The sequence below is a fragment of the Asterias amurensis genome, chromosome 1 (assembly GCF_032118995.1).
Source record: "Asterias amurensis chromosome 1, ASM3211899v1".
Taxonomy (NCBI): Eukaryota; Metazoa; Echinodermata; class Asteroidea; order Forcipulatida; family Asteriidae; genus Asterias; species Asterias amurensis.
Window position 1 is genome coordinate 28,911,093 of NC_092648.1, and position 24,446 is coordinate 28,935,538.

Sequence of the window (24,446 nt, forward strand, 5' to 3'; positions counted from 1 at the left end):
TGCATGAAACGGCCCAAGTTACACTTATTGCTAAGAGAAGGGTGTTTGCCTCGGTGAGTCTGGCAGTGGCTGCTGTATGCGCCAAAGCACCTTGTAAACCCTGAAAAGGTGTTGCATAAAAGGGTCTCATCTTTTAAAAACTGTTTCTTTTTGTTCAAAATGCAGACGGGCCGAAACAAGGAGAAGTTCAAATCGCCATGTTACCAAATCAAAGAAGGCGACCAGGTTAACATTGACGTCACCTCACCGGGCGCTACACTGGCTCTTGGTCTCATGTTCTTCCAAACAGCAAACAAGTAAGAGAAATATCAACAACCTATCTTCCCTAAAAAAAAATAATAATTCCAACTACAGGCCTGGAATTTTGCCTTGGACAGGGCAAGGCCATTTTCGTTCTGAAAAGGGCACTTCCATTTGACAATCTTAAAGTCTATATGAGACATTTGAAGGGGCACCAAGGCCATGGCCTCTGTGATTTTCAAGGCCTGAACTAGCTTGTAATCCACTGCACAGTGATAGTTGTTTGTGTGCTAGGGATCATGGAATCTTATATAACAATTGTATTTTTCTTTCCTCTTAGGGCTGTATCGCAGTGTTTGACAGCACCTGACACTCAAATCCTTCTGGATTTTGTGAAACCGGACTTTTTGCTTCTCAGGGTGAGTCTTAATATGTGACTTGAACGAATTAGAAATATGTCATATTTCTGGAGTACCGGTTCGCTCATCCCCAGCGCCTTGCTTTAACCAAAGGCGCTGGGATGGGCAAATGTATCATGCACTGTCATTAGTTTAATAATGCGCAGTCCCATTATGCATCACACTCACACTGCACCATATTTCTATGCACTGTACGCATGACGTACTTCCTGAACAAGAATCTGTGCAAGCGATTAGCCCATCCCAGCGGTCCTGGATAGACTGGCCGCTGGGGCCGAGCGAAGAGTACCGGTACTAGTAGAAGAACTTGCATTGTTGAAAACTTTAATAATTTCTCTGGAGTGAAGCTCACGTACCAGAGAAAGGCTTTATTAATTATATAGGACCTTTCTTTTGCAACATCACAGCGGCAAGTTTTACCAACCAGTGATGTCAATTTATTCCTTGTATTTTTTCAGACGCTGAGTAAAGGGCTTGTGATGTGGAATGAGATCGAACCGAACAGCGACTGGATCCAGAATAACATTCCTGATGTAAGTTTCCTTTAGGGGGAAAGTTGAAAAAAATAATTTGTATCCCCTTGAAATAACTCAATTTGGCTACCAACAAAAAGCGAGCCCTAAAAATTGTTTGTTTATTTAAATAATATTTCACCCTGAAATGGTTTACTTAAAAAAAAAAAAATTTTTTTTTTAAACACCAGGAAAAAAAAAACTTAGAGTGCCCTTTAACAATGATTATCCAGCAAATCTTTTTGAGAGAGAGTTATGGTTGACATTTTTTAATGTCATCCAACATGAAGTGGTTAACATGTTCCACTTCTATTTTTCCATTCAGATTGTTAAGAGGTATGCCTTCAAGAGAAACATAGCTGCCAAGGAAGATGTTGATGCTGATATAGATTTCCAAAAAATGAGGTATGACAAAAACAATTTATTGATTACTTTAATATTTACTTGTTACAACAGTGCAAAAGAGTGCTCTTGAAACATGTTTGAATGAAACAATACAGTCTTTCATAAACAAACGTGCTATCAACTCCTTTAGAATCTTCCTAGGAGGCAGTGGGTGTTTTGATATTCAAATATATGTTTGGTGGGGGAGGGGGTGCTAAACCCATATATACCTGACCAAGAACCTGAACATTCAATGACTTTTCTTGAATTGTCAATTAAAAAACTTCGATAAAGATGTTCATTTTATCAGTTCTAATATATGAGTGGTTAAACGTCGCTTAAACATTTGTGAGTTCTCCATTTTTCATCCATAAAATGAACATTTTTACTGAAGACTATATGCCTTTATCACATTTGATCTCTTTCAAATTGCAGCAGAGTTTGGGCCTCTGAGGTGGCGAGTCTTTGGACTGATGCTAAATAACCGTGTGCCTCACACTGTAGAAACTTCCGTAGCTGATTTGCATAGTTTTGTAAAACTCATGGAATACATGTGTGGGTGTTTTTCTTACTTTGCTAGTCAAGTTGTCAACAACTCAACTTTTTTGAGTCTCAGTATGCTGGGGTACAATAGAAACAGACGTAAAAAAACAGGAACCTTTTGAGTAATTTTAACTCATTTATTTTGGTGTGTTTCGGCACACGCTCCTGTAACAATGCGGCTCTAAAAAACTTCTGCGTTGAGGGCTAAAAGTGCTATGTTTGTTTCTAATGAGCTTTCTGAATGGGTTTTTAATGTATACTCTCTTTATTTCACTTCACATAGCCAAGCCGAGTGTAATGTACTGGCAGGTGCTTGCATGGCGATGGGGTTACGATTTGCTGGATCTGCTAACAACAGTGCCTTCCAATGTCTGGTAAGTCCACCCAGGAATGAAGCCTGGGCCGAGTTTCATAAAGCCTGTAAGCACAAGAACTTGCTCAGAATAAAAAGCATTTGCTTAGCAAAAATAGGATACCATACAATTACCATTGGTGCGAGTGGTACCCAAGAAATGTGCTAAGCAGAATTTAACGGCTTTATGAAGTTGAGCCCAGGTGTGTAGCAAGGTGTTCAAAACTGGGCGACTATTTAGTTTCGGTGCCACTAATCCGTATAAAAATCTTGAGGGGATAACAATGAGATGACTATCCATCCACCACGGCAGTGGTTGGTAAGGGGGGTGATTGCCAGGGATGAGAAATTTCAGACTCTTAACTGAATCAGAGTTTTAAAATCAGGGTGGTGAAAAAATCTGCTATTATTTTGTTCACGTATAACGAAAAGCAATGACTCTCACCCCTGGATAGCCCTTTAACAGAAATTTGCCATTTGACTGTTTTACCTAATGGTATCAATTTGTATCCTGTGTTATGTGAAAGAATGGGCCGGGCGGCTGTGGTTTGCCTGCAGCCCCCGATGCAGTGAGCCAGGGTGGGGGCCAAGGTTTGGTGATTAGGGATTGATGCTCGTAATATAGAGAAGTTGCAGATAAAAAATACAGAAGTGTGTCTTAAAAATAAGTATCCAAGTAAAGCAGTTGTTTTGGGGCTTTCATTTGTTTCCAAGTTTCTTCGTTTCCAATCTCTTGGCTAATTAGTAACCTATTTCGTTGTCATTTGTTCTTTTTTGTCTTGTTTTTTTTGTGTTTACAGCTTCACTATGCTCAGAGATTTGCAAGCTTGGCTTCCCAGTCAATTTCAGAATTGGTAAGTAGCTGCAAAGCATAAAAATTACAAATCAAATTGATAGTACACTAAGTGATGTTTGAAGCTTTGCATGGTGAGGAAAAGAAGTAAATAAAGGAAACCACGCAGGCTCTTTTCAGAGCCAACACTCACTCAAAGGAGATTTAAAGGCAGTGGACACTATTGGTAATTACTCAAAATAATTATTAGCATAAAACCTTTCTTGATTACGAGTAATGGGGAGAGGTTGATGGTGTAAATCATTGTGAGAAACGGCTCCCTCTGAAGTGCCATAGTTTTCAAGAAAGAAGTAATTTCCCACGAATTTGATTTCGAGACCTCAGATTTAGAACTTGAGGTCTCGAAATCAACCATCTAAATGCACACAACTTCGTGTGACAAGGGTGTTTTTTTCTTTCATTATTATCTCGCAAGTTCGATGACCGATTGAGCTGATTTTATGCATATGTTGAGATACACCAACTGTGAAGGCTAGTGTTTTACCAATAGTGTCCACTGCCTTTAAACATGGTGGTACCAAAATTTACTGTTTATATTTAATTCTTATCTAAATATTCACACCATGCAAAGCTTCAAACACCTTTCCTTTTTAGGAATGTACCTGCAAGTTTACTTTTTTTTTTTTTTAAATTGAAAATTTCTTACCATAATTATTTGGTTTGTTTTTTCTTTATCCAGGCTGGTAAATCAACTATTGACACATGTCTGAATGCAGTTCTTCTCTCCGTTGCTATGGTTAGTACTTGGGTTGCCATGGGAATCCTCTAGCCGTGTCAGTAAAAAATAATTTTCAAAGATACTCAAGAATCTTTTTACTGTGGTCAAGTAATAGATTTGTTATTCCTGACAAGCATTAAATGGACTAAAGTGGGACTTTTCTTCTTTCTGATCTTTTAGTCATAGATTTTGCCTTTTTTTCTAATGCAAACAATATTTTATGGAGGAAGGGTTGTAAAATTCCTGCCTTCAATGAAATTGAACATTTTTTTTGCATTTACTTACACAAGGTGACAACTTTTTTTCATGTATTAAAACATAGTGCTGGATTTTAAAACATCCAGACAATTTGGTAAAAAGTTTTTTATTGGCCAGCTAAACCTCAACATAACCTAATTGGTAAAACTCTCTTTGCGATCTGATTCAAGGTAATGGCAGGCACTGGCAACCTCGAGGTTCTCCGCTTCGCTCGTAAGCTTCACTTCATCATCGCTGGTGATATGAGTTACGGTAACCACATGGCATCCCATATGGCCATCGGGTTGTTGTTTCTGGGAGGTGGTCGCTACACGCTTAGCACTAGTCCAGCATCTATTGCCGTTTTGATCTGTAGTCTATTCCCAAGGTTTCCAATCAATGGCAATGATAATAGGTGATTATAAACAAATTTCTTGGTGTTTATGGATGCGTGATTTAGCACTTGGTGATTTGGGATCTGGGCTTGATTTAAAGCCATTGGACACTTTCGGTAAACAGTATTGTCCAAAGGCCCACACTTCGTGTATCACAACTTCTCTATAAAATAACAAACCTGTGAAAATTTAGGCTCAATCGGTCATCGGAGTCAGGAGAAAATAACGGGAAAACCCACCCTTGTCTCCGCACGTTTTTCCAATTTTCTCGATATCGAGAACTGATGTTGTATTAATGTTTTCTCAAAAAGTAAAGCATTTCATTGAATAATATTTCAAGAGAAGTCTTTCACCATTACCTTCTGTAAACCCTGTAAGTTATTTATAAATCTGTGTCCAATGGCTTTATCAAAGCACAAAGATTATTGTAAGATGAGTTTAAACAGGCATGAAATGCTTCCTACGTAAGTCTGATTTCTCGTTTGTTTGCTTTTGGAAAAATCTGAAACACTTTGATGAAATAGTAAGCTTACACCATGCATACTCGTATGTACTAAAGTTCTCCTACTTTTTTATGGGGACCAAATATCATGCCTGTTTTTAATAATATCAGAGTGGTCTGTTTGATGGTGACATCATACTTTGCTGAGCAATTGAGATTGATACACCATTAAAGGCAGTGGACACTATTGGTAATTACTCAAAATAATTATCAGCATAAAACCTCACTTGGTAACGAGTAATGGGGAGAGGTTGATAGTATAAAACATTGTGAGAAACGGCTCCCTCTGTAGTGACGTAGTTTTCGAGAAAGAAGTCATTTTCCACGAATTTGATTATGAGTCCTCAAGTTTAGAATTTGAGGTCTGGAAATCAAGCATCTGAAAGCACACAACTTTGTGTGACAAGGGTGTTTTTTTCTTTCATAGTTTATCTTGCAACTCCGACAACCAATCGAGCTCAAATTTTCACAGGTTTGTTATTGTATGCATATATTGAGATACACCAAGTGAGAAGACTGGTCTTAGACAATTACCAACAGTGTACAATGTCTTTAAGATCAATCTCAGCTTTGTGAAAATCACCACCTGATCTCATAACCTTTCACATTCTAGAACAGAGCGAAATTTAATACATCTGCTAAGCACAAAATGAAGCTCACCAGAATAAGCTTACCAGACAAAAGACCATCCAGACTGTCTTTCGGGCAATTCTTGTTAAAATTTTAATCTTGTCAAAGTTGGCCCCATCAATGTTTTAGACTACCGGTCCGGTACTACAGCTCTTGCAACTGTAAATTAATGCTTTTATTTTGTGTGTATCTGTAGGTATCACTTACAGGCGTTACGTCACCTCTACGTCTTAGCTGCCGAGCCTCGTGTTATTATACCTCGAGATGTGGACTCAGGAAAGCCCTGTTATGCTCCACTGGAGATTGTCTACAAGGTACGTACGAGAAATTTGCTGTTACGCACTACCAGGGTTCCCCTAATGAAAAAGCTAGCGTAACAGGCCAAAACACAAAAATTGCGAGCCAATACTCAAGGGGGAAAAGAGAAGTATTCTGTTTTTCTTTCAGATTTCAGATCACAAAAGTCATCAAGATAAAACCGTAAGAATGCCCCAGATTTGATAAATCCTGGGGGAAATCCTGTCTACATTTATGAGGCAACTCTCCCTATTAACAGGACTAGAATTTCATTTCTTAAAAGGGCAAGGCCATTTTCAGTTTGTAAAGGGCAATTCCATTGAACAATCTTAATGTCAATGGGAAACTGTTGATGGGGCTTCAAGACCAAGATCAGGCCTGCATGTAATCCCAAGCCTGTATTAACTGAATAAAGACTGTATGAATTGTACGTAAGGATCCAGTAGAAAACAGTGTTGAAATGATGACGTTAATGTTTGGTTTTTGTTAATACATACTGCAGGAAAGCCAATGGTATGGAGAGCACACTGTTAAAATGCTGGCACCGTGTATCGTACCAGAGCTGAAACATCTTAAGCAGGTCAGAATTTACTGAAAAATAAAAGACTGAATGAATGTTGTTTTCCTTACAGTTTGTATTTGCTTGTACATGTACTCATTTGCATTGTAATACTTGTCCTGTTGCTGTTGTTGTTTAGTTAATTGTTTCTTTATTATTTTGTTATGCACTTGTGTACAAACTATGGAGCGTGTTCAATATAAATAAAAAATTATTATATTTTGTTATTTGCAATGTACATATTATATTCACTATTTTTAAACGTTGTTTTGTTTTGCTGCCGCCTCCTAGGTTGTATCGTAAACTTGGGTGTGATCCTTGGCTAAACGACAGCTAATGGTTGTATGGCTTGTGACTGGCACACTCAAAAGAAATATGTTGATTAAGTAGGGAGACTGCCAACATAGGGCTAGAAAGGGCTGGAAGCGCCGGCATGTTATACCCGGTGTCAATTGGTTCAAATCCCACTCTTGTCACTTTTCCTTTGTTCAACCCCAACATTTTCCTTGCTGATTTATGCCTTGTACCTGGTGATTTTAATGTACACTATCTTTGTTCATCCTTGTATAATTTTCATGTGTTTGTAATTTGTTGTATTGTGCATTTTACAAATGTTCACTTGATTTGTTTCAACTTGATGTATATTCTGTATTTTGTAATACATTTTGTAATGTGCCTTTAATTGCTTATTACCTTTTGGCCGTTGGATTCCGTTTACCTTTGCAAATGAACCAAACCAACATTTTATGTCAATTACTGATATTTGTTATTATTAATGTAGTCTTGCATGCAGCCCTGCAACATATTCAGGTTCTTTTATCTGACCCAGGTACACGACCTAGGCATTTATATCCAATCTTTTGATTCGCTTGCTTTACTGTTAACTTGATTTTTTTGACTGCTTGTTAATAAATATTTGTTGATAAATTATAATTGATATCAAATCCGAAAGTAACATTTTTGCAATGATTGTAAAAACCATCCTTATCATGTTAAAAACTATGCTGTCTGGTAGCATGTTACTTGCCATGACAAACTTAAATCCTAGTTCATGTAGGTCAAATAAAATAGCTGATCCAAAAAGATCTAGATAGGCAACTCATCTGAGGGCACTTTTTCAAAAAGCTGCTAAGCATGAAAGAAATTGCTTAGCACAAAACAACTTTGTTAAGCATAAACAAGTTATCAACCATAATTACATTGTGATGTACATGTATTTCAATATTTACTGGTTCCCTGCTTAGCAATTTTCTGCTTAACCATTTTCTACATTTGCTGTTATGTGAAATTTGGATCCTCCATGCCAGGATTCTGGCTACATTACAAAACATTTGGTTCCAATAATTAAATTTGATTCCACTTGAAGAATTTGGTTCCATTTATAGATTTTGTGTCCTATACACGAGACAATCTTGCCACATCACATCACTGTCATCTGGAGCTTGTTTTTGTTTCCATATTTTGTCTAGATAAGTGTAGTAGGGCCGCGGTACCTTACAGTAACACTAGACACCATTAAAAATCTGAGAACACTTGAAGAGATCTTCAAAGCAGACGGTACTCTCTACGTTAAACAACGTGCTGGACATCTGTCTTATGCTGAGGACCCAAAGGTAAATTATAATTATAATAATAAGAGGAGCAGCAAGGATCCTTAGAAAGAACCTTGAGGTCTAAGGTTACGTGACGTATTCCGACTCGAGGAGTCACCGGCAAAAAGGAAAAATGTTATCTTTCCTTTGCACTGCGATAAGATGAAACAAACTACATTATTTATAGAGCGCAAAAATTATAAAAACAAATTTTTAAATGAAAAGACAAGCGTTATCTCTATTGATAAGTTGAATATTTTAGTTGAAAGATTCCTTTAGTTTTTCTAGTATTGTTGTGCTTGCCCTTTCCCCTTTTTAATTTTGTTCAGGGAATCGCTGGTATTTACTCTGTATTAAGTGGGTTTTGGTATGCCCGTTGGTTGGTATTATCCAATGTGCTTTACACAAATTATTAATGAAATAGTTGAACAATAAAAAAGTACTATTAAAAAACAGAACAGTTTCAAATTCATATTGTATTTAGCATGCCAGTAATAAAAATGTAAATCCACTGAAAAAGTACTGACTATAAAAAATACTTATTGTGGAAACATCTGTTGAATTATTTTGTTTCATGATAAAGTAAACAATTTCAATTGGAAACAACATATGGTTTTTATTAACAAGTTTGTTTAAAGGCAGGGGACACTATTGGTAATTACTCAAAATAATTATTAGCACAAAACCTTACTCGGTAACGAGTAACGGGGAGAGGTTGGGAGTATAAAACATTGTGAGAAACGGCTCCCTCTAAAGTGACGTAGATTTTGAGAAAGAAGTAATTTTCCACGAATTTGATTTTGAGACCTCAAGTTTAGAATTTGAGGTCTCGAAATCAAGCATCTGAACGCACACAATTTCGTGTGATAAGGGTGTTTTTTCTTTCGTTATTATCTCGCAACTTCGATGACCGATCAAGCTCAAATTTTCATAAGTTTGTTATTTTATGCATATGTTGAGATACAGCAAGTGAGAAGACTGGTCTTTGACAATTACCAATAGTGTCCAATGTCTTTAATTATTTTTTTAATTGTTTACATTGTTAATTTGTTTTTTTGCCATTCCAAGTTGCTGTTCTGTTCCAAAGTTTTTTGGTAGATATAGTCGCTACAAAAATTAAACTGTGTTTGAGGTCCATCTCATTAATTCAGATACAGATGGCCGTTCCCCTGAAAGTGAATTGTTCTTTCTTTTAACTTTTATGACATGCAAAGCTTCAAATTTGTTGTGGTAAACAATCCTAACCAAATAAGAGCCTTTGAGAAAGACTCTTCTAAGGTCAAAACATCAGGCCATTAAGTACCTTGCATTTTTACTTTAGGTGCTTTTTGGTTGGTAAGCAGTTTGCAACAGCTAATAGTTGACCCTTCCCATGTAAAGTGTAAATTGCGCTGTTTTGTATTGGACCAATGCAGCGTGACGCAGATGCGATTGTGTGTTTGCTGAGTGCGCATCTCTCTTGGGATTGCTAACCAATAGGGTCGGTACACATACGTGAATGTAATTTGAATATTTCATGGGAAGGGCCTATTCTATTTTCTCAATGAGAAAAATTAAAATGTCCTCAAATCCTTTGAAATATTTCTGATCACCAATTTTATAATACACCGTGTGGCCTTTAAATTGATAATGTACTCTCTTTTTTTTGGTCAAACTTTTTCTCAAAGGGATATAAGAGTTTGTTGGCGCAGACGTTTACCCATGATGCATCATACCAGCAGTCCATGGACTCAGAGGTCATCAGGTCATTCACCTCTGACCTTGCTATCCTGGGATTTTCAAGGCATTTCTGTCAGCACATTTCAAGTGGGAATGAAGTGAGGATGACTCTTTTGAATCTTGAATACTTTTTTGCCATTTATTTTATCATTGCACTTGTAGGGTTTATTTACTGCCAGGCTGATCAAACTGTTTATTGATTACAGTTATTTATTGATCATTGTCATTGATTTTCATTCTCATTGATTAGTCTTATATTGATCATTACTTATTGCTCTGTATTTTCATTAGTTGATATTGTATATTGATCATCAAACACTGATTTTTATTCTACGCTGTTTGTAATTGAATATTGCTAACTATTAGTTATTGTTTGCATTTGTTTTGTTTTGTTTTGGGTTTTTTTTGCCATTGCAGTTTTTTTTATATTGATCATCAATTGTTGATTATTATTCTCATTGGTTTGTTTTTTATGTTGATCATTACTAAATGATTATTACTGACACTGATTACTGGAGTTATTGATAGGTACTCATTGATAATTCCTATTCATTGATTAAGGCTTATTGACTGTTGATTATTACTGACAATAATCATTGTGTACTTATTGAAAAGTACTTATTTATAATTCCTGTTAGTTGATCATTGCTTATTGAATATTACTGGCAATGATTACTGTTATTGATTATTACTCATTGATACTCCTACTCATTGATTGTTGCTTATTGATTATTGATTATTATTTATTGCAGGCATTCCTTGAGACACTACTAGCATCTTTATTATATGAATGCGTTACTAAGGAGAAACCATGGATACTACAGTCACTCATTGAAGTACATCAGGTCAGACAATTGTTTTTCTTTTACTTCAGGTTTTTTTAATCAAAAATCCCTTGTCATCAATCCCTACAAATGTCTGAAGTACAGTTACTTTCAAATGTTTTTTTATTTTTAAGACTTTAGCTATTTACGAATTTCCAGTTGTTCCTCAGAGACCATTTAAAAGCCATCTGTGTTGGTTTATGTTATATGCATAGCAGCATACCGATGAATAACGACATAATTTACATTCTTTAATACACATAACAATAAAAAAAGACTTTATGAAAAGCCATAATAAAAAAAGCCTGGGATAGCAAAAATGGACCAAGAATATTTGTTTTAAGTATTCTTTTTCTAAAGCGCTTTAAAGCAAATAGTGGTTAGGCCTAATGAAAACAAGAAATTGTTAATTATTTGTGCAATGTGGGGATTGCTCTTTGATTTAGTTCACTTTATTGTATTTTTTACATCTTCTGTTTTTTATAATTCTTGGTCTGTTTTTTTTTTTTTTAGTCTTCTGTTTTTAGTCTTGTTCCAGTTTGATAACAAGATAAAAAATCATCCTTATTTTTTTTCCATGCCATAGGTTGTTGATAGCCTGGTATCCAGACCTGACACCCATACGCTGTGGCAACTGAAGCTGCTACTTGCCTATTACAACCACACCCATACCAGGCTAGTGTCTGGTGGCAACGGTAGCGCTTACCCCAAAACACCTCTGGTAAACGCTGACCCCAAAACACCGTTGGTAAATGCCGAACCAAAAACACCTTGGGTAAATGCCGACCCCAAAACGCCAGTGGTAAACACCGAACCCAAAACACCAGTGATAAACTCCGACCCCAAAACGCCAGTGATAAACTCCGACCCCAAAACACCGCTGGTAAATGCAGAGATGTGTGTGAAGATCAAGAGTCATCTGGATCATTTGTTTGATTTGTGGTTTGCAGGTAAGAAATTTGAGTCAGAAATTTTTTTTTTGGTCAAACAAACATTTGTTAAGTGTCAATTTAATTGAAAGGTGATATTTGTATTTATTTGCTACAGGATTCGTTAAGAAACATTGTTAAATTTCAGTCTGAAAGCTCACTGATTACAAAGTTCATAACCATACTAGAGAACTGTAAAATCATGTTCAAGAAAACTATTGGTTCGGATGACTTGTGGAAATTGTTTCAGTCAGTGTTTGCTCTAAACAATTATAGAAGTAAGCCGCAGCCAGAAAAAAACACACAACTGAATTCATCTTTGCTGAAATGTCCTGAGCCTGGGTGATTGTCCATTTTGGGGGGATGACCATCAATAAATAACTGGACTATTTGACGCAAGTTGCAAGTGATGATAGACAAGGTTTTTATTCAGAGTTTGCTCTCTTCCAGTGTCTTCCCCACACTTCTTCTAATTCTAGCATTTCTTTATTTTATTCCCATCTCTTTTTTTCATAATTTTTCTAAATCAAAATATTGTGATATATAAAGAGAAACCAACCACTCGCCCTTAGTATTAGTTATAATACAGTTGATTACTAGATCGAACACTACACCTTTTTTACACGAACTACGTCGTCTATTTCTCCTTGTAGAGAACAAGATGCCATTGATGAATTACTTGTCTCAAGGAGTCATCTCTGAGGACCAAGAAACCAGGAGGCAACTGGCTAAGTTTATGGTGTACTATGGCATCCCTACCCCAAGTCAGCTTTCAGAGGTTCCCCTACAGAGTAAGTTATCTGTCGGAAGGCCCAAACTCATAAAGCTAAATTATCTGGGGAAAAAACGGTGGTTAACATTTTGTACACAAAAGGATAGAAAACATAGTTTTAATTTGAGTCTGAACGCTTATTGATTATGAAGTTTGTACTAAAACCATGTTTCTCCATGAAATATTTCCCTCTGTCTGATATGAAGAGGTATTGAAGAAAGCTGTATATAAAAACCTAATAAAACTTGTTCACTATTTCTTCAGAATCAAAAAGGATTTAGCCCAAAATTTTAACAGATTTTTTTTTTTAATTTTATGTATTCCACTGGTCACACAAAACATGAGCACTGTCTGCTACTTTTTTTTACCAGTTCTACAAATCCTGTAAAATATCTTTAACAATTATTATTGACTGCCTCCTTCTCAGGGTGTGATTCACTTCCAAGCCTCTACACTGCACTAAAAGGCTTCAATCTCCCAGTATCTGCGTTGATAAAACTCCTATCTGTCCTACAAGCAGCAAGGTGACACAAAAACTCATAAATTGTCCACTGTGTATAAATAAACCAATCCATTTTCAATTCTTTTTTTCATGTCCTCCTGTAACAGATTTTCCGGGCAATACTCGGACGTGTACTCGGACTTGTCGCAACTGACAAGTTAAAAGAAATTAAAGCTTGGTGTGTGTTCCCTGTGTTCCCCAAGGGAATAACAGCGGGTCTTTTCACACTATGGTTGCTTTACCATAGAGTAAAAATACTCCCGGGGCTTTCCCTGGGCTGCATTCATCGGGGATAAAAAGGATGCAGTGTGAAATGGTCTTATGCAGCCCAAATATTGTGGGAGACTTTTTTACTTATGGACTGTGTCTCTAATCTCATAGTTTGGACCATGTTATGCATTGCAAATCAGCGTGAATCGGAAACAAAAGGTTCTGGGATTAAGTATTCAACATGAACATCACTTATTTAAAAAACAAAAATTCTAAGCCCACATTTTTGTGGAGCTTCTTGAGTGAGAGTTTTGAAAATATCGTTGCCACAACGAAACCATGCCTTGAGAAAGAAAAGACAACAAAGGTTGCCATTGATTGGCCATGATATGCGGGACTCACAGACTTGGCTCCCATGTGCCAAAAACAATAATAAACAATCAGCGATATTGTACGGCAACTTTGCTTTGACCTAATATTAAATTTAATTTAAAAAAAGGTTAAATTTGTACACAAAAACAGGTTAATCAGTCATCTCTTCTCAGGTTCGTATTTGTTGTGTGTAAAAACATTTCTTCCAGTTATGGATGTAATAGTTGCATCATATAAGGAATATCAAAACCCCAGTAATTCTGATAAGCATTGTGTACTGTGTGAGTTCCTATGGAGAAAAAATCCAACGTTTACTTGAATAGGGTTCAAACCTCAACACTAATGCTCTAGAGCAGAGCTCTCTTAACAGTGGACCACTATTCATATTTGTTATGTGTACAAAAATTTCTTCCAGTGATGTAATAGTTGCATCATGTAACAAATATTAAATTTGTTGGCTCTTCTCTCAAGACCCCAGTCTATGATTTAAGCATTGTGCGATTTTAAAGTTCCTGAGAGAAAAAATCCACCGTTTACTCAAGTAGGGTTCGAACTCCAACCCCGGCGCTCTAGAGCAGAGCTCTAAAAGGGTGTATGTAATTTTTGTAGGACAAAAAACACAATATCCACAGATTTACATTAAACTTACACAGTTTGAAGATAATGATACACAGTAGAAAGCTTCCCTGAAAATATTACTTGCTGAGGTGCTGTAGTTTTTTGGAAAATGAGTAAAACAATGTGGTGAAAATATTTTTTGTCTCATGAGACGAAAACTATTTTAAGCTTTTACAAACGTATTTTCATGATATTGTTTTACTCATTTCTCAAAAACTACAGAACCTCAGTTAGTAATATTTGAAGGGAAGCTTTCCACTATCATTATTCTCAAACCCTGCAAGTTTAATGTAAGTCTATGGACATTTTGAAAAAGTACCCAAATCCTTTAAACTGTAGACCACTGAACATGCCCCGTGTGGAGAGGGCAGTTCAAACCAAGGCCCACTTTAATTGAGCTGCCTGAGCAACAAAAATTATTAAGCACAATGATATTATTTTAACCAGAATAAGGTTACCAACCAAAATATATATGTCAGTATGTACTATTTGTGACTGGTTTCCTGCTCATAATTCCCGCAATGTGTCCTGCTTGGCAGCTTCATGGAATTTGGCCATGGTAATTAGGAGCAGATACCTGCAAAAGAAATTATTTGTTTGTTTAATAGTCACAATGGTGATGAATAGTAATATATTCTATTAGTTGCAGTGGATAATCAAAATAGTGCTGGCTGCTTTTCTATCTCTCAAATTTGACAACCACTTAAATCAAGGCCACATTGTGTGTGGTGGTACAACTGTATTTAATTTTGGTGAGACGTGGATGTTATGTGGTATACATGTAATATTGTTGTTGTAGGCTGTTGTGGAATCAATGTATCTATAAAAACCATAGTGGATGATACGGGGGTGGGACCATTATTTTTTTCAGTCTTCCTGATGGGAGCTGTTATTTGTTTTATTAAGCAAAAAAAAACACATACCCTTTAATCCATTTTACTAGTGGTGAGAACACCGATCACAAACTTTTGTTGGTACCTTTAATCATGGAGGAATAACCTCCATGCTTTAACCCTGTGGATTGCCTAAAGGTGGAAATCTATCATTTCAACATGCCTTCATACCCGTTCAGCTCCACTGCAACTTTAGTCAATTGTGCACTGTACCCTGCTTTAGCATGGGAGCCTGAGCACCAAGGCCAGTTTCTCATAAAAGGTGTAGCTTTGTTCACCCTCCTTACCCAAGCTTACCATCCTTACAAAGAGAAAGATTGGATCTATCTGCAATGACTTACACAGAGGGAGTGTCATAAGGGCTGGCTGTGTACTTGGACATGTATTGGCAGAATTCATTGATTTTTGAATATTTATTATCAAGTATGCCCTAAAAAAACAAATTTACAAGGTAATAAAAGAGTTTGTAAAAATTGAACTATGATCACAAGTTTTCTGTTGTGCGAGAATGTATATGCCATGCTTGAGTGGTCAATCAATGTGGGAACCAGAGGTTGATGTTATCAACATCATTTAAGGCTGAAATGATTGGACTATTTCATCATGGCAGTAAAGTGAATGTCAAACAAACATTTATTCAAATAAAAGCACAAGTAAATAAAATAAATTATAATTTTTCTTTACAAAACAAAAGGTTATATTCATTTTGTTATGGTAAACCATACCCAACTTTTAAAGAATTTTTATAAGCGCCAGAAAATAATGTTTTGTTCAATATTACTATTATCTGGCAGGCAAACTGGCAAGACCAGTGGTTTGTTATTTAAAAACTCCTCCCCCCCCCCCTCTTGCATATTCTAGTGTGAAGGTTTGTCCATGGGCGGCTGTGTCTTCTGATGCATTTTGTTGATTTTAACTGAAACTTTTCTCTGAATCAAGCCTTTTAAAAAATGTTTTAACAACTCTGGATATACACATTTACAGCTACCTCATTTAATACTATTAGAAAAGCGACCTAATTGTCCCTGGTGGGAACAATACCACTAAAATTCTCTTCTTCTTGCAGGTTAGTTTACATATTTATCCCAAAGTTAAGAATCAAAATTCATACAATTTAACCTTCACTTAATGTAAAAACCATAATATCATCAATTCAGCATATAATGTTAGTTTGCTTTACAACTCTCAAAGAGTCAATACAATTTATACTATAAAGACAAATAATTAATTCGCCAGACCATTTTGTCTGTTATGCAAGTTTATTCGATCTAATTGACATTATTTTGTAAGGTCAAGTATATTGTTGATTTAGTTGCTTAGTACAATATGTAAAGTATCGTGTTTTCTGTGCACTGTGGTCTGCAAATGCACCAGCTGGATTTGTAGACAGACATGTCTGTGTTTCTGTATAGACTCGTAGACAAGTCGTTAAATGTTTGTCACATAGTATTAAAGGCTTTCTCATGCTGCTGCTCTGTGCATGTGCAAGACTACTGCTCTGGAACAAATGGCCCAGTAAAATGAAGATTTGATTCGCGTCTCTTTGCTTGTGAGAGGTCCCACAAACACACATAAGACAAGTGTGCCCTCATCGTCAAAAAATAGTTATTGCATGCAGCAGCGAACAGGTTTGGGAAGGCGGAGCATCACAAAACAATAGTATTCTCTGGCGATGGCACGGGATTGGGACTTGAGTCAAGTCTAGGTAAAATGATGTCACATGATGCAATTTACAGGCAACTAGCTCCAGTCAATCACAAAGAAGATCATTCACATTTCAATTTTCCTGTCAAATCATACAACAAAGTTTGAAAAATGACTCATATGCTACCAAAGTACTCCAGTAGCATGCACTGCAGTTGGTTGCCTCCAAGTTGCCTGCAAAAGTTGCCTCGTGTGACGTGATCCTAAGGGTGGCATTAGAACAAGGGGTCAGTACAGGGCCCAATTTCATAGAGCTGCTAAGCACGTAAATTTGCTTAGCATGAAATTCCTATCTCGATAAAAACAGGATTACCAACCATATTTCCACATGATTTTCAGGATGAGCAAACAACAGCTGAATACCAGTAAAAAGCAATATGCAACAAATGGAAATTGGGTCAGTAATCCTGTTTTTATCAATGATGAAATTTCATGCTAAGCGAATTTGTGTGCTTGGCAGCTCTATGAAATTGGGCCCTATGCTTTATGGTGGTGAAGGGCGGTACATGTTATAAGTAATCTCTTATTTTTGTTGATTAATTGCTGTTGTTTCCATCTGGAATGGAGGTAGTTTGAGTGTGAGTTGATCGTAGTCTTTTCTTGATGGACTGGCAGGTTTTTCTAGAATTTCTTGTTCTTGAGTTTGCTCATCTTCATCATCTCTCCATGGCGGTGCTGGTTTTGGAAACATCTGGAAATTAAAACAGTGCAGACCAAAACAAGTCTACTATCAGTCTTTTTTAACTCGCCAAGTATATTAGCTTATTAGAAATAACATGCGTTGCTGGCTTAGAGTCTGATAAATAACTTTAAAGACATTGGACACTATTGGTCATTGTGAATGACCAGTCTTCTTGGTGTATCTCAACAAATGCATAAAATATCAAAATTTGAGCTCAATTGGTCATCAAAGTTGCGAGATAATAATGAGGTCTAAAATCTAATGCTGAGGTCTCAAAATCAAATTCGTGGTAAATTATTTCTTCCTCGAAACCTACGTTACTTCAGAGGGAGCCATTTCTCACAATGTTTTTTACTATCAACCTCTCCCCATTACCAGTTACCAAGTAAGGGTTTATGCTATTAAATTATGAGTAATTACGAGTAGTGTCCACTGCCTTTTGAATTCTGGTATTAAAGGATATACTCGCCCAAAACACAAACCATGAGGTAGTTTTTCTGCTTACAGTTATTTCCCAATTTTGTTTAATGATCTTGATGCAAAAGATTTCTGGTCCAGTCAAAGTTTTTAATTACCTACAACAAGCCAATTGTCTTGTGGATTTCAAACCCTGCATCAATTGATAACAGTGCAAGGGCACCAAAGCATTTTCTCCTCGGCAAAGGGCACCTATTGAGTATTTCAAGGGCACCAAGGCAATGACGGGGGCATGGAGGCAATAGTATCAGAACATACTTACCACTTGAATGACGACAAACCATATAAGGACAATACCACACACTGCAGCATACAGCAGGAAAGTTGTTTGTGCACCATAACTGTCCACTATGAGCCCTGAGATCAGAAAGCCAGTTCCTGCACCCAGACCTTGGTGCATAGAGATAATAATTCCTTGCATTGTCCCACCACATTCTAATGGCACTGCCTCCCCCAGGTAGGACGAACAGGTGGTCCATGTCACAACGAAACTCACACCTACCAGAACAGTTAAATCATTTCATTTAGCTAACAAATTAATAATCCGATTAGTTGACTTGTTATTCTCATTATGTGAATGTTGTTTGATGTTGATTTTTTTACTCAATATCTAGTTTTTTGGGAATGGTGTCATGTATCTGGTTACTGTGTACATGTATCTGCTAATTCTGCGTTTGTACATGCATGGGCATCAGTGACATAAAGGATATGAGGGGGGGGGGGGCAAGCAGGGACATACAACAGTGGTATTGAGAGTATCGGGATGAGATTGTTCAGTCTTTTGGCTGAATTCAGTCTTTTTATGTCGGCCTGGTGAAGAAAATCAGACAATGTTATTTTCTACAAATGAATAAATCCTGCTCATTTGTTTACTTTTCTGGTGCTTTGGATACTGTTTCCAAAGGCTTCTTGGAATCTATAACCCCAGGAGTTACCAAACAGTAGAATTGCCAACATCCAAGTTTCAGACTTTTTCGTTAGTAATGACTCTCACATTGAACCCTGGTATTGTTTTCCTGACTTCAGGAGGCATGGTACTTCCATATGTCTTTCTTTTATGATTTTCTTATTGATTTACGAATAGCACTATCATAAATTATACACATTGGGAAATAGCTGCTGCACTACAAACACAAGTAATTGCTTTATAAAAAAAAACCAGGATGGCGAGTTTCCGATCACCTTGTATAAAAAAAGACAATGATATAGGTATAGTAAAATCATTTGACTCACTGATGTTAAGGGTTGGGAGTCTTGGGACATTTAATGAACAAGTTTGAAATGTGAGTTTCCGAGGGGCTCAGGATGGGTAAGTAATGAGTTTACTGGCCCCGACGCTAAAACTACTGGCCTTTATGGCCGTATACCTGTAGTTCAGTGTAAAGTGCAATCATTGCAATAATGAGTTAATGATAATCAATGCTTATATTGTTTAATCCATTCAACTGAAGAAACCACTGTCATACTTATGGGTCACACAATTGCTTATTATTATTCTTTTTCATTGACACATTTGCTAAATTTATTAATAACAGTGACATTTATAATAGATGTTAAATTTGCATCGGGGATAAAGAATATGAATTTTGGTTTTTACCCATACACCGATGTGTGTTAGCACTGTATACTCGGTACTTTCCCGAGTTCTGTGAAAAAAACATCACAGGCATATTACTCGGGTGGGATTCGAACCCACGACCATTGTAATACTTGAGTTGACATTGTGTCCCTGGTCCATACATCCAGACGTCATAGGCCTAACAGAAAACTAAAGTTTTGTGTTCCCTTTCTGAGTCACATGCACTTTGTCCACCACAAGACTAAGAACACTGCAAAACAACCCCCTCGTGAAAAGCTACAATGAAACTGATTAGAAAAGTATTTACCATGAAAGATGTCGATGAATACGATCTTCCAAGGCACAGTGATCAAACCATAGTAGAGGAAGCGAAAGACGAACACCAGCAGACCGATGCTCATCAGTGGGATGTGGCCAAACTTATTAATAGCCCAGCTACTAAAAAAAGTAAAACCAAACTCAGATACACTGAATAGGATACCGATCATGCCGAGTAGACTATGTGTTGCACCTACAGAGGAATACGAACAGAAATGTCAAAACAAAAGGGCTGTTTTGAGTGGTTAAAAAGCTGGACAGTTCTTTACCGAACTGATAATCTAATAAACAATCTGAAAATCTATCCCGCGGTAGAATGAATGCTATAGCAAGACAGTTCTCTAAAAAACACGCACATCATAGCTGGCAAGTAGACACACTCGGTGTTAACACTAAGCAAGTATTGATACCCCTCCATGCAATGCCTCTATAGGTTGCTTTAGATCTTGCACATTTTGAGAAATTGTGAATAAATGTTTTTCGATACCTAAATATCCTCGTCTTCCAGGGCCCAATTTCATAAAGCTGTTTTGCAGAAAATAATGCTTGATGTATATAACAATGACAACTTAATGTGATTTGGGCTGGTAACCTGTTTCTGCTAAGCAGTACTACCCTGTGCTTAACAAGTTTTTGTGCTTCGGACTTGGTGAAATTGGGCCCATGACTAAAAGTCAAAGAAGAGGGGTACTTAACATATTATATGGTGTATTTTATATTCATTTGATTTGGCAGAGACATTCTTAACGTGACATTAAATACACAAATTATGACAAAATAAACTATACAATTTATTGAATGGATTTATACATTTGTAATATTTACCCAGATTCTCTAGATGCCAGAACAGGAATCCCCATATACAGCCGTGTGCTATTCCAACAATAAAGATCATGAAGATGACTGAGCCATAGTGCCAGCTGAAGATCACTTGCCTTATCTCCGCCCATTTAGAACTGCTAGGTGCTTCTTCTTTATTTTTCTGTGACAATTTTTGGAGTACAGTGTGAGTCAAAAGAAGTTGACCAGGATTGGTGATGTTAAAAAAAAAAAAAAAAAATGACACTCAAACGTTCAGTAAAGTATTTAAAGGCAGTGGACACTATTGGTAATTGTCAAAGACTAGCCTTCACAGTTGGTTTATCTCAACATATGGATAAAATAAACATGTGATTTGAGCTCAATCGGCCATCAAAGTTGCGAGATAATAATGAAAGAAGAAAACACCTTTGTCACACGAAGTTGTGTGTGTTTAGATGGTTGATTTCGAGACCTCAAGTTCTAAACTTGAGGTCTCGAAATCAAAATCTTGGAAAATTACTTCTTTCTCCAAAACTATGGCACTTCAGAGGGAGCTGTTTCTCACAATGTTTTATACCACCAACCTCTCCCCATTACTTGTCACCAAGAAAGGTTTTATGCTAATAATTATTTTGAGTTATTACCAATAGTGTCCACTACCTTTAACGAGCACTCTCTCCTGCTGATTATAAAACAACAGAATGAAAGAAAGCTGTCCATGGAATACAATTGACAAAACAAACGAATGACTTTTGTATACCATTTGCTACTTACTCAGACGATTAGATTCAGTCAAGCATTAACATTCCATGGACAGCTACAAACACGAGTTCTTCCAAGAAATAGCATAACTTCCCTTATGATCAATTTGTTTCATTCCTTTTTTCCAGATAAGCAGGAAAGAATGTTGAGTACCAGTTGTTGTATTGTTTTTGAATCATAAATCTCGGTCAATTTCTTTTTGACTCACCCTGTAGAAGGGTTAAGGAGGAGAAGTATAAACAGTTAATACTATTCAGGTCACCAGTGTTTGGAACCCAAGGTGAGGGGACAATTAGGTTTAATATGGAATTATAAATTACCAATTACTGATGTGTTTTAATGACTAAAACAAACTTAATATCTTACCGGAAATTTGAAGTAAAACAAAGTTATAAATGCGCCCAGGATGATAACGATAGCACTTGCAAAGCAGGTCCAATAGCTTGCAACTGTGTGTTTAATGCCACAGCTTATCTTGACAGTACGGGTTGAGTTGAGAAGAAGGGCTCCAAAAAGTGAACTGGAAATGTTGAAAAGGGAAAGGAGATATATGTAATTTGTCTAGCATGTTTAATTGTCGAGCGAACTGTACTTTTGTACTTTTTGTACTTTAATTTTTTATTTCAAGTTTTGATTTCCTTGTTTTACACTCGTTTTGTTGTCATTGTGTAAAATCATCATCCACAGTGATGATCACTAGTGATGATAAACTGATTTTTCTGCGTGTGCCCCTAAACTGTTAAAAAGCTTCATATACGACCCAATTCTTCCAGGCACCCTTAATGAATAGGCCTACTATAAAGGCGTCGAATTGTCTGGCTCAGTTTTCTTTCAACACAACTTTGCATAATATTAACGTTGTTACAACATTGTACAGCGATGTCCCCATGCATGTTGGTGGACGAGTTGAAACTTTTGCCTCACCCTGGCGGCCCCATGCCAACAAATAGTTATGTCCGAAGATAAAATAATTAAAAAAAGGTTTAAAGCTATTTCTTGGTAATATTTACCGCCAGTGTTTAAGATTTCACAACACTGTTTTTGGTATAACATTCGGTTTAGGCAACAACGTTGTAGAAAGGTTAAATATTGGTCTCATTGAAACATATATACTGTGTTGTGACGAGCACGTTGTATTTTGGTAATATTTAAATTCGGGCGGTCAAATTATTGGCCGTCACGTTGCATTAGCATTTTTAAACGTACTTGCCTTGTGGCTGGCAGTCACGTTGTCTACAAGTTGTTTCAATGTTGTAAACAACTTTTGGGAATGAAAAAAAAATGTGTGAATTTCGGTTTCAAAACAAATTAAGTTAGTCTTGGATATAGGCGTAACAGTTCTCGAATGAAACTATCTGGGTGGAGAAAGGTGACACCACTGCTTATCATTTTGAGAAAGTGGTGATAGTAAGATGCAAGTAAAACGAATACTTAATTTAAAAATGTGTTATTTTTTGTGTATGTTTTTTATTTTCTACGTACCCAAGTCCAAATCCCATGGAACCATAACCGCGCTGCCATCCAAAGTCATCGGCGTGACCAACTTCATTTCTCAATGTATCCAGCGCGGCCGTGTCGCATTGTCCAGCCGACGAGAGCATTGAAACATCTACAAAGCTCGACAGAATCAAAAGTACCCAGAAAATTCGGTAAAGGCCATCTTGGTCGAACAACCAACTCTGATCAGACAGTAGAATTCTTTCCACAGACTCGGGAAATTGGTGTGTTTGTTTGGCTGAGATATTACTGTCTGGTCCAATTTGTCGTTTTAACATTGTCGTGGGTGGGTCTAAATTACTATTCCCTAACACGACATTCTTAAATAAAACAATGTCACCTGACGTGCCTAAATAATCCAAAGGCTGCTGGCTGTCATCGTACGGAAGACTTATATTGAGATGAAGAAAGTCGTGTATCTGTTTTTCCATCACATCACATGGTGCCTCCGATGCAGGTGACGTTATGGAAATCAGTAACACCGCCACAGCTCCGATCACAACGCCCGAAATCGAGACGAGTTTACGGCATTGGAACCTGTCAGCGATGACCGAGATAAACGGTAAGATAGCAAAACCCACCAAGGGGCGCACAGCGTTGAGTAAGCCGACCATAAACGGGTTGAATCCAAGTTGTTTGAAATAAATGGACATGTAGGGTAGAACACATCCAAACGAGCCGAAGAGAAAAAGGTTAAATGCTTTGTAAGGCAGTAGAGACTGACGAATGTGACATCTTCCATTTTGCCCCCTCTCGGATGTTTCGCCAGTTGCGACCAGCTTCTGAGTTGTGAGATTCATGATTCTGCCATATCTTGTTACTTCTCTGCCGTACCGTATACACAAACCTCTCACTAATAATATAACCTACTATATTTGCCTATACTAGCTGGCCTCTCGATTCTTCAAAACCATTGGTTTGTGACCGGCAGTTGGATTTTATTGTACGTATGTGCAATGGGAACAGATGGGTGAGAAGTTGGCATGGTAAGTGTGGCACGTTTACTTTATATAAAGGCTATACTATACAATCACATTCCCAGGCATACCACAATTACATGGTTTAAAGGAACACGTTGCCTTGGATCGGTCGAGTTGGTCTTTGAAAAGCGTTTGTAACAGTTTGTTATAAAGTCGATATGGTTAGAAAGATATTGTAAAAGTAGAATACAAAGATCCACACAAACATGCCTCGAAATTGCACGGTTTTCCTTTTACCTCGTCGACTAACACGGTCGGCCATTTATGGGAGTCAAATTTTTGACTCCCATAAATGGCCGACCGTGTTAGTTCGCACAGTAAAAGGAAAACCACGCAATTTCGAGGCAAACTTGTGTGGATCATTGTATTCTACTTTTACAATATCTTTCCAACCATATGCATTTTGTAACAAACTGTTACAAACGCTTTTGTATAGACCAAGTCGTCCGATCCAAGGTAACGTGTTCCTTTAATGACCTGCAATGGGTAGTAAGTGCCAGGCAGGAAGTGTTTCAGGGTACAGCATGGAGGAAGGAATAGATCCTTCATCCATGGGTACAGCGACTTTTGCCAA

General features: G+C 37.1%; 2 protein-coding genes across 2 annotated transcripts in view; one reads left to right on the forward strand and one right to left on the reverse strand.

Annotated features, from left to right (window-relative positions):
* Positions 1–14,317, forward strand: part of LOC139935854 (anaphase-promoting complex subunit 1-like) — a 40,795-nt gene extending 26,478 nt beyond the window's left edge. Inside the window, exons 33-48 of the mRNA XM_071930457.1 lie at positions 166–296; positions 581–659; positions 1,118–1,192; positions 1,497–1,576; positions 2,382–2,472; positions 3,251–3,304; positions 3,983–4,039; positions 4,450–4,673; positions 5,982–6,099; positions 6,585–6,662; positions 8,111–8,254; positions 9,901–10,050; positions 10,705–10,797; positions 11,363–11,726; positions 12,359–12,496; positions 12,905–14,317. Of these exons, the coding sequence (XP_071786558.1) occupies positions 166–296; positions 581–659; positions 1,118–1,192; positions 1,497–1,576; positions 2,382–2,472; positions 3,251–3,304; positions 3,983–4,039; positions 4,450–4,673; positions 5,982–6,099; positions 6,585–6,662; positions 8,111–8,254; positions 9,901–10,050; positions 10,705–10,797; positions 11,363–11,726; positions 12,359–12,496; positions 12,905–13,005 (1,977 nt within the window). The 3' untranslated portion in view covers positions 13,006–14,317. The remainder of the gene's footprint in view (positions 1–165; positions 297–580; positions 660–1,117; positions 1,193–1,496; positions 1,577–2,381; positions 2,473–3,250; positions 3,305–3,982; positions 4,040–4,449; positions 4,674–5,981; positions 6,100–6,584; positions 6,663–8,110; positions 8,255–9,900; positions 10,051–10,704; positions 10,798–11,362; positions 11,727–12,358; positions 12,497–12,904) is intronic.
* Positions 14,318–14,399: 82 nt separating this feature from the next.
* On the reverse strand, positions 14,400–23,751 carry LOC139935876 (major facilitator superfamily domain-containing protein 6-like). Its single transcript, XM_071930492.1, has 6 exons — positions 22,878–23,751; positions 21,762–21,915; positions 20,658–20,814; positions 19,822–20,025; positions 18,198–18,433; positions 14,400–17,467 (listed from the first exon to the last, which is right to left on the reverse strand). Exons 1-6 carry the CDS (start codon positions 23,690–23,692, stop codon positions 17,300–17,302), a joined length of 1,734 nt encoding a protein of 577 aa, XP_071786593.1. The 5' UTR covers positions 23,693–23,751; the 3' UTR covers positions 14,400–17,299.
* Positions 23,752–24,446: the final 695 nt, after the last annotated feature.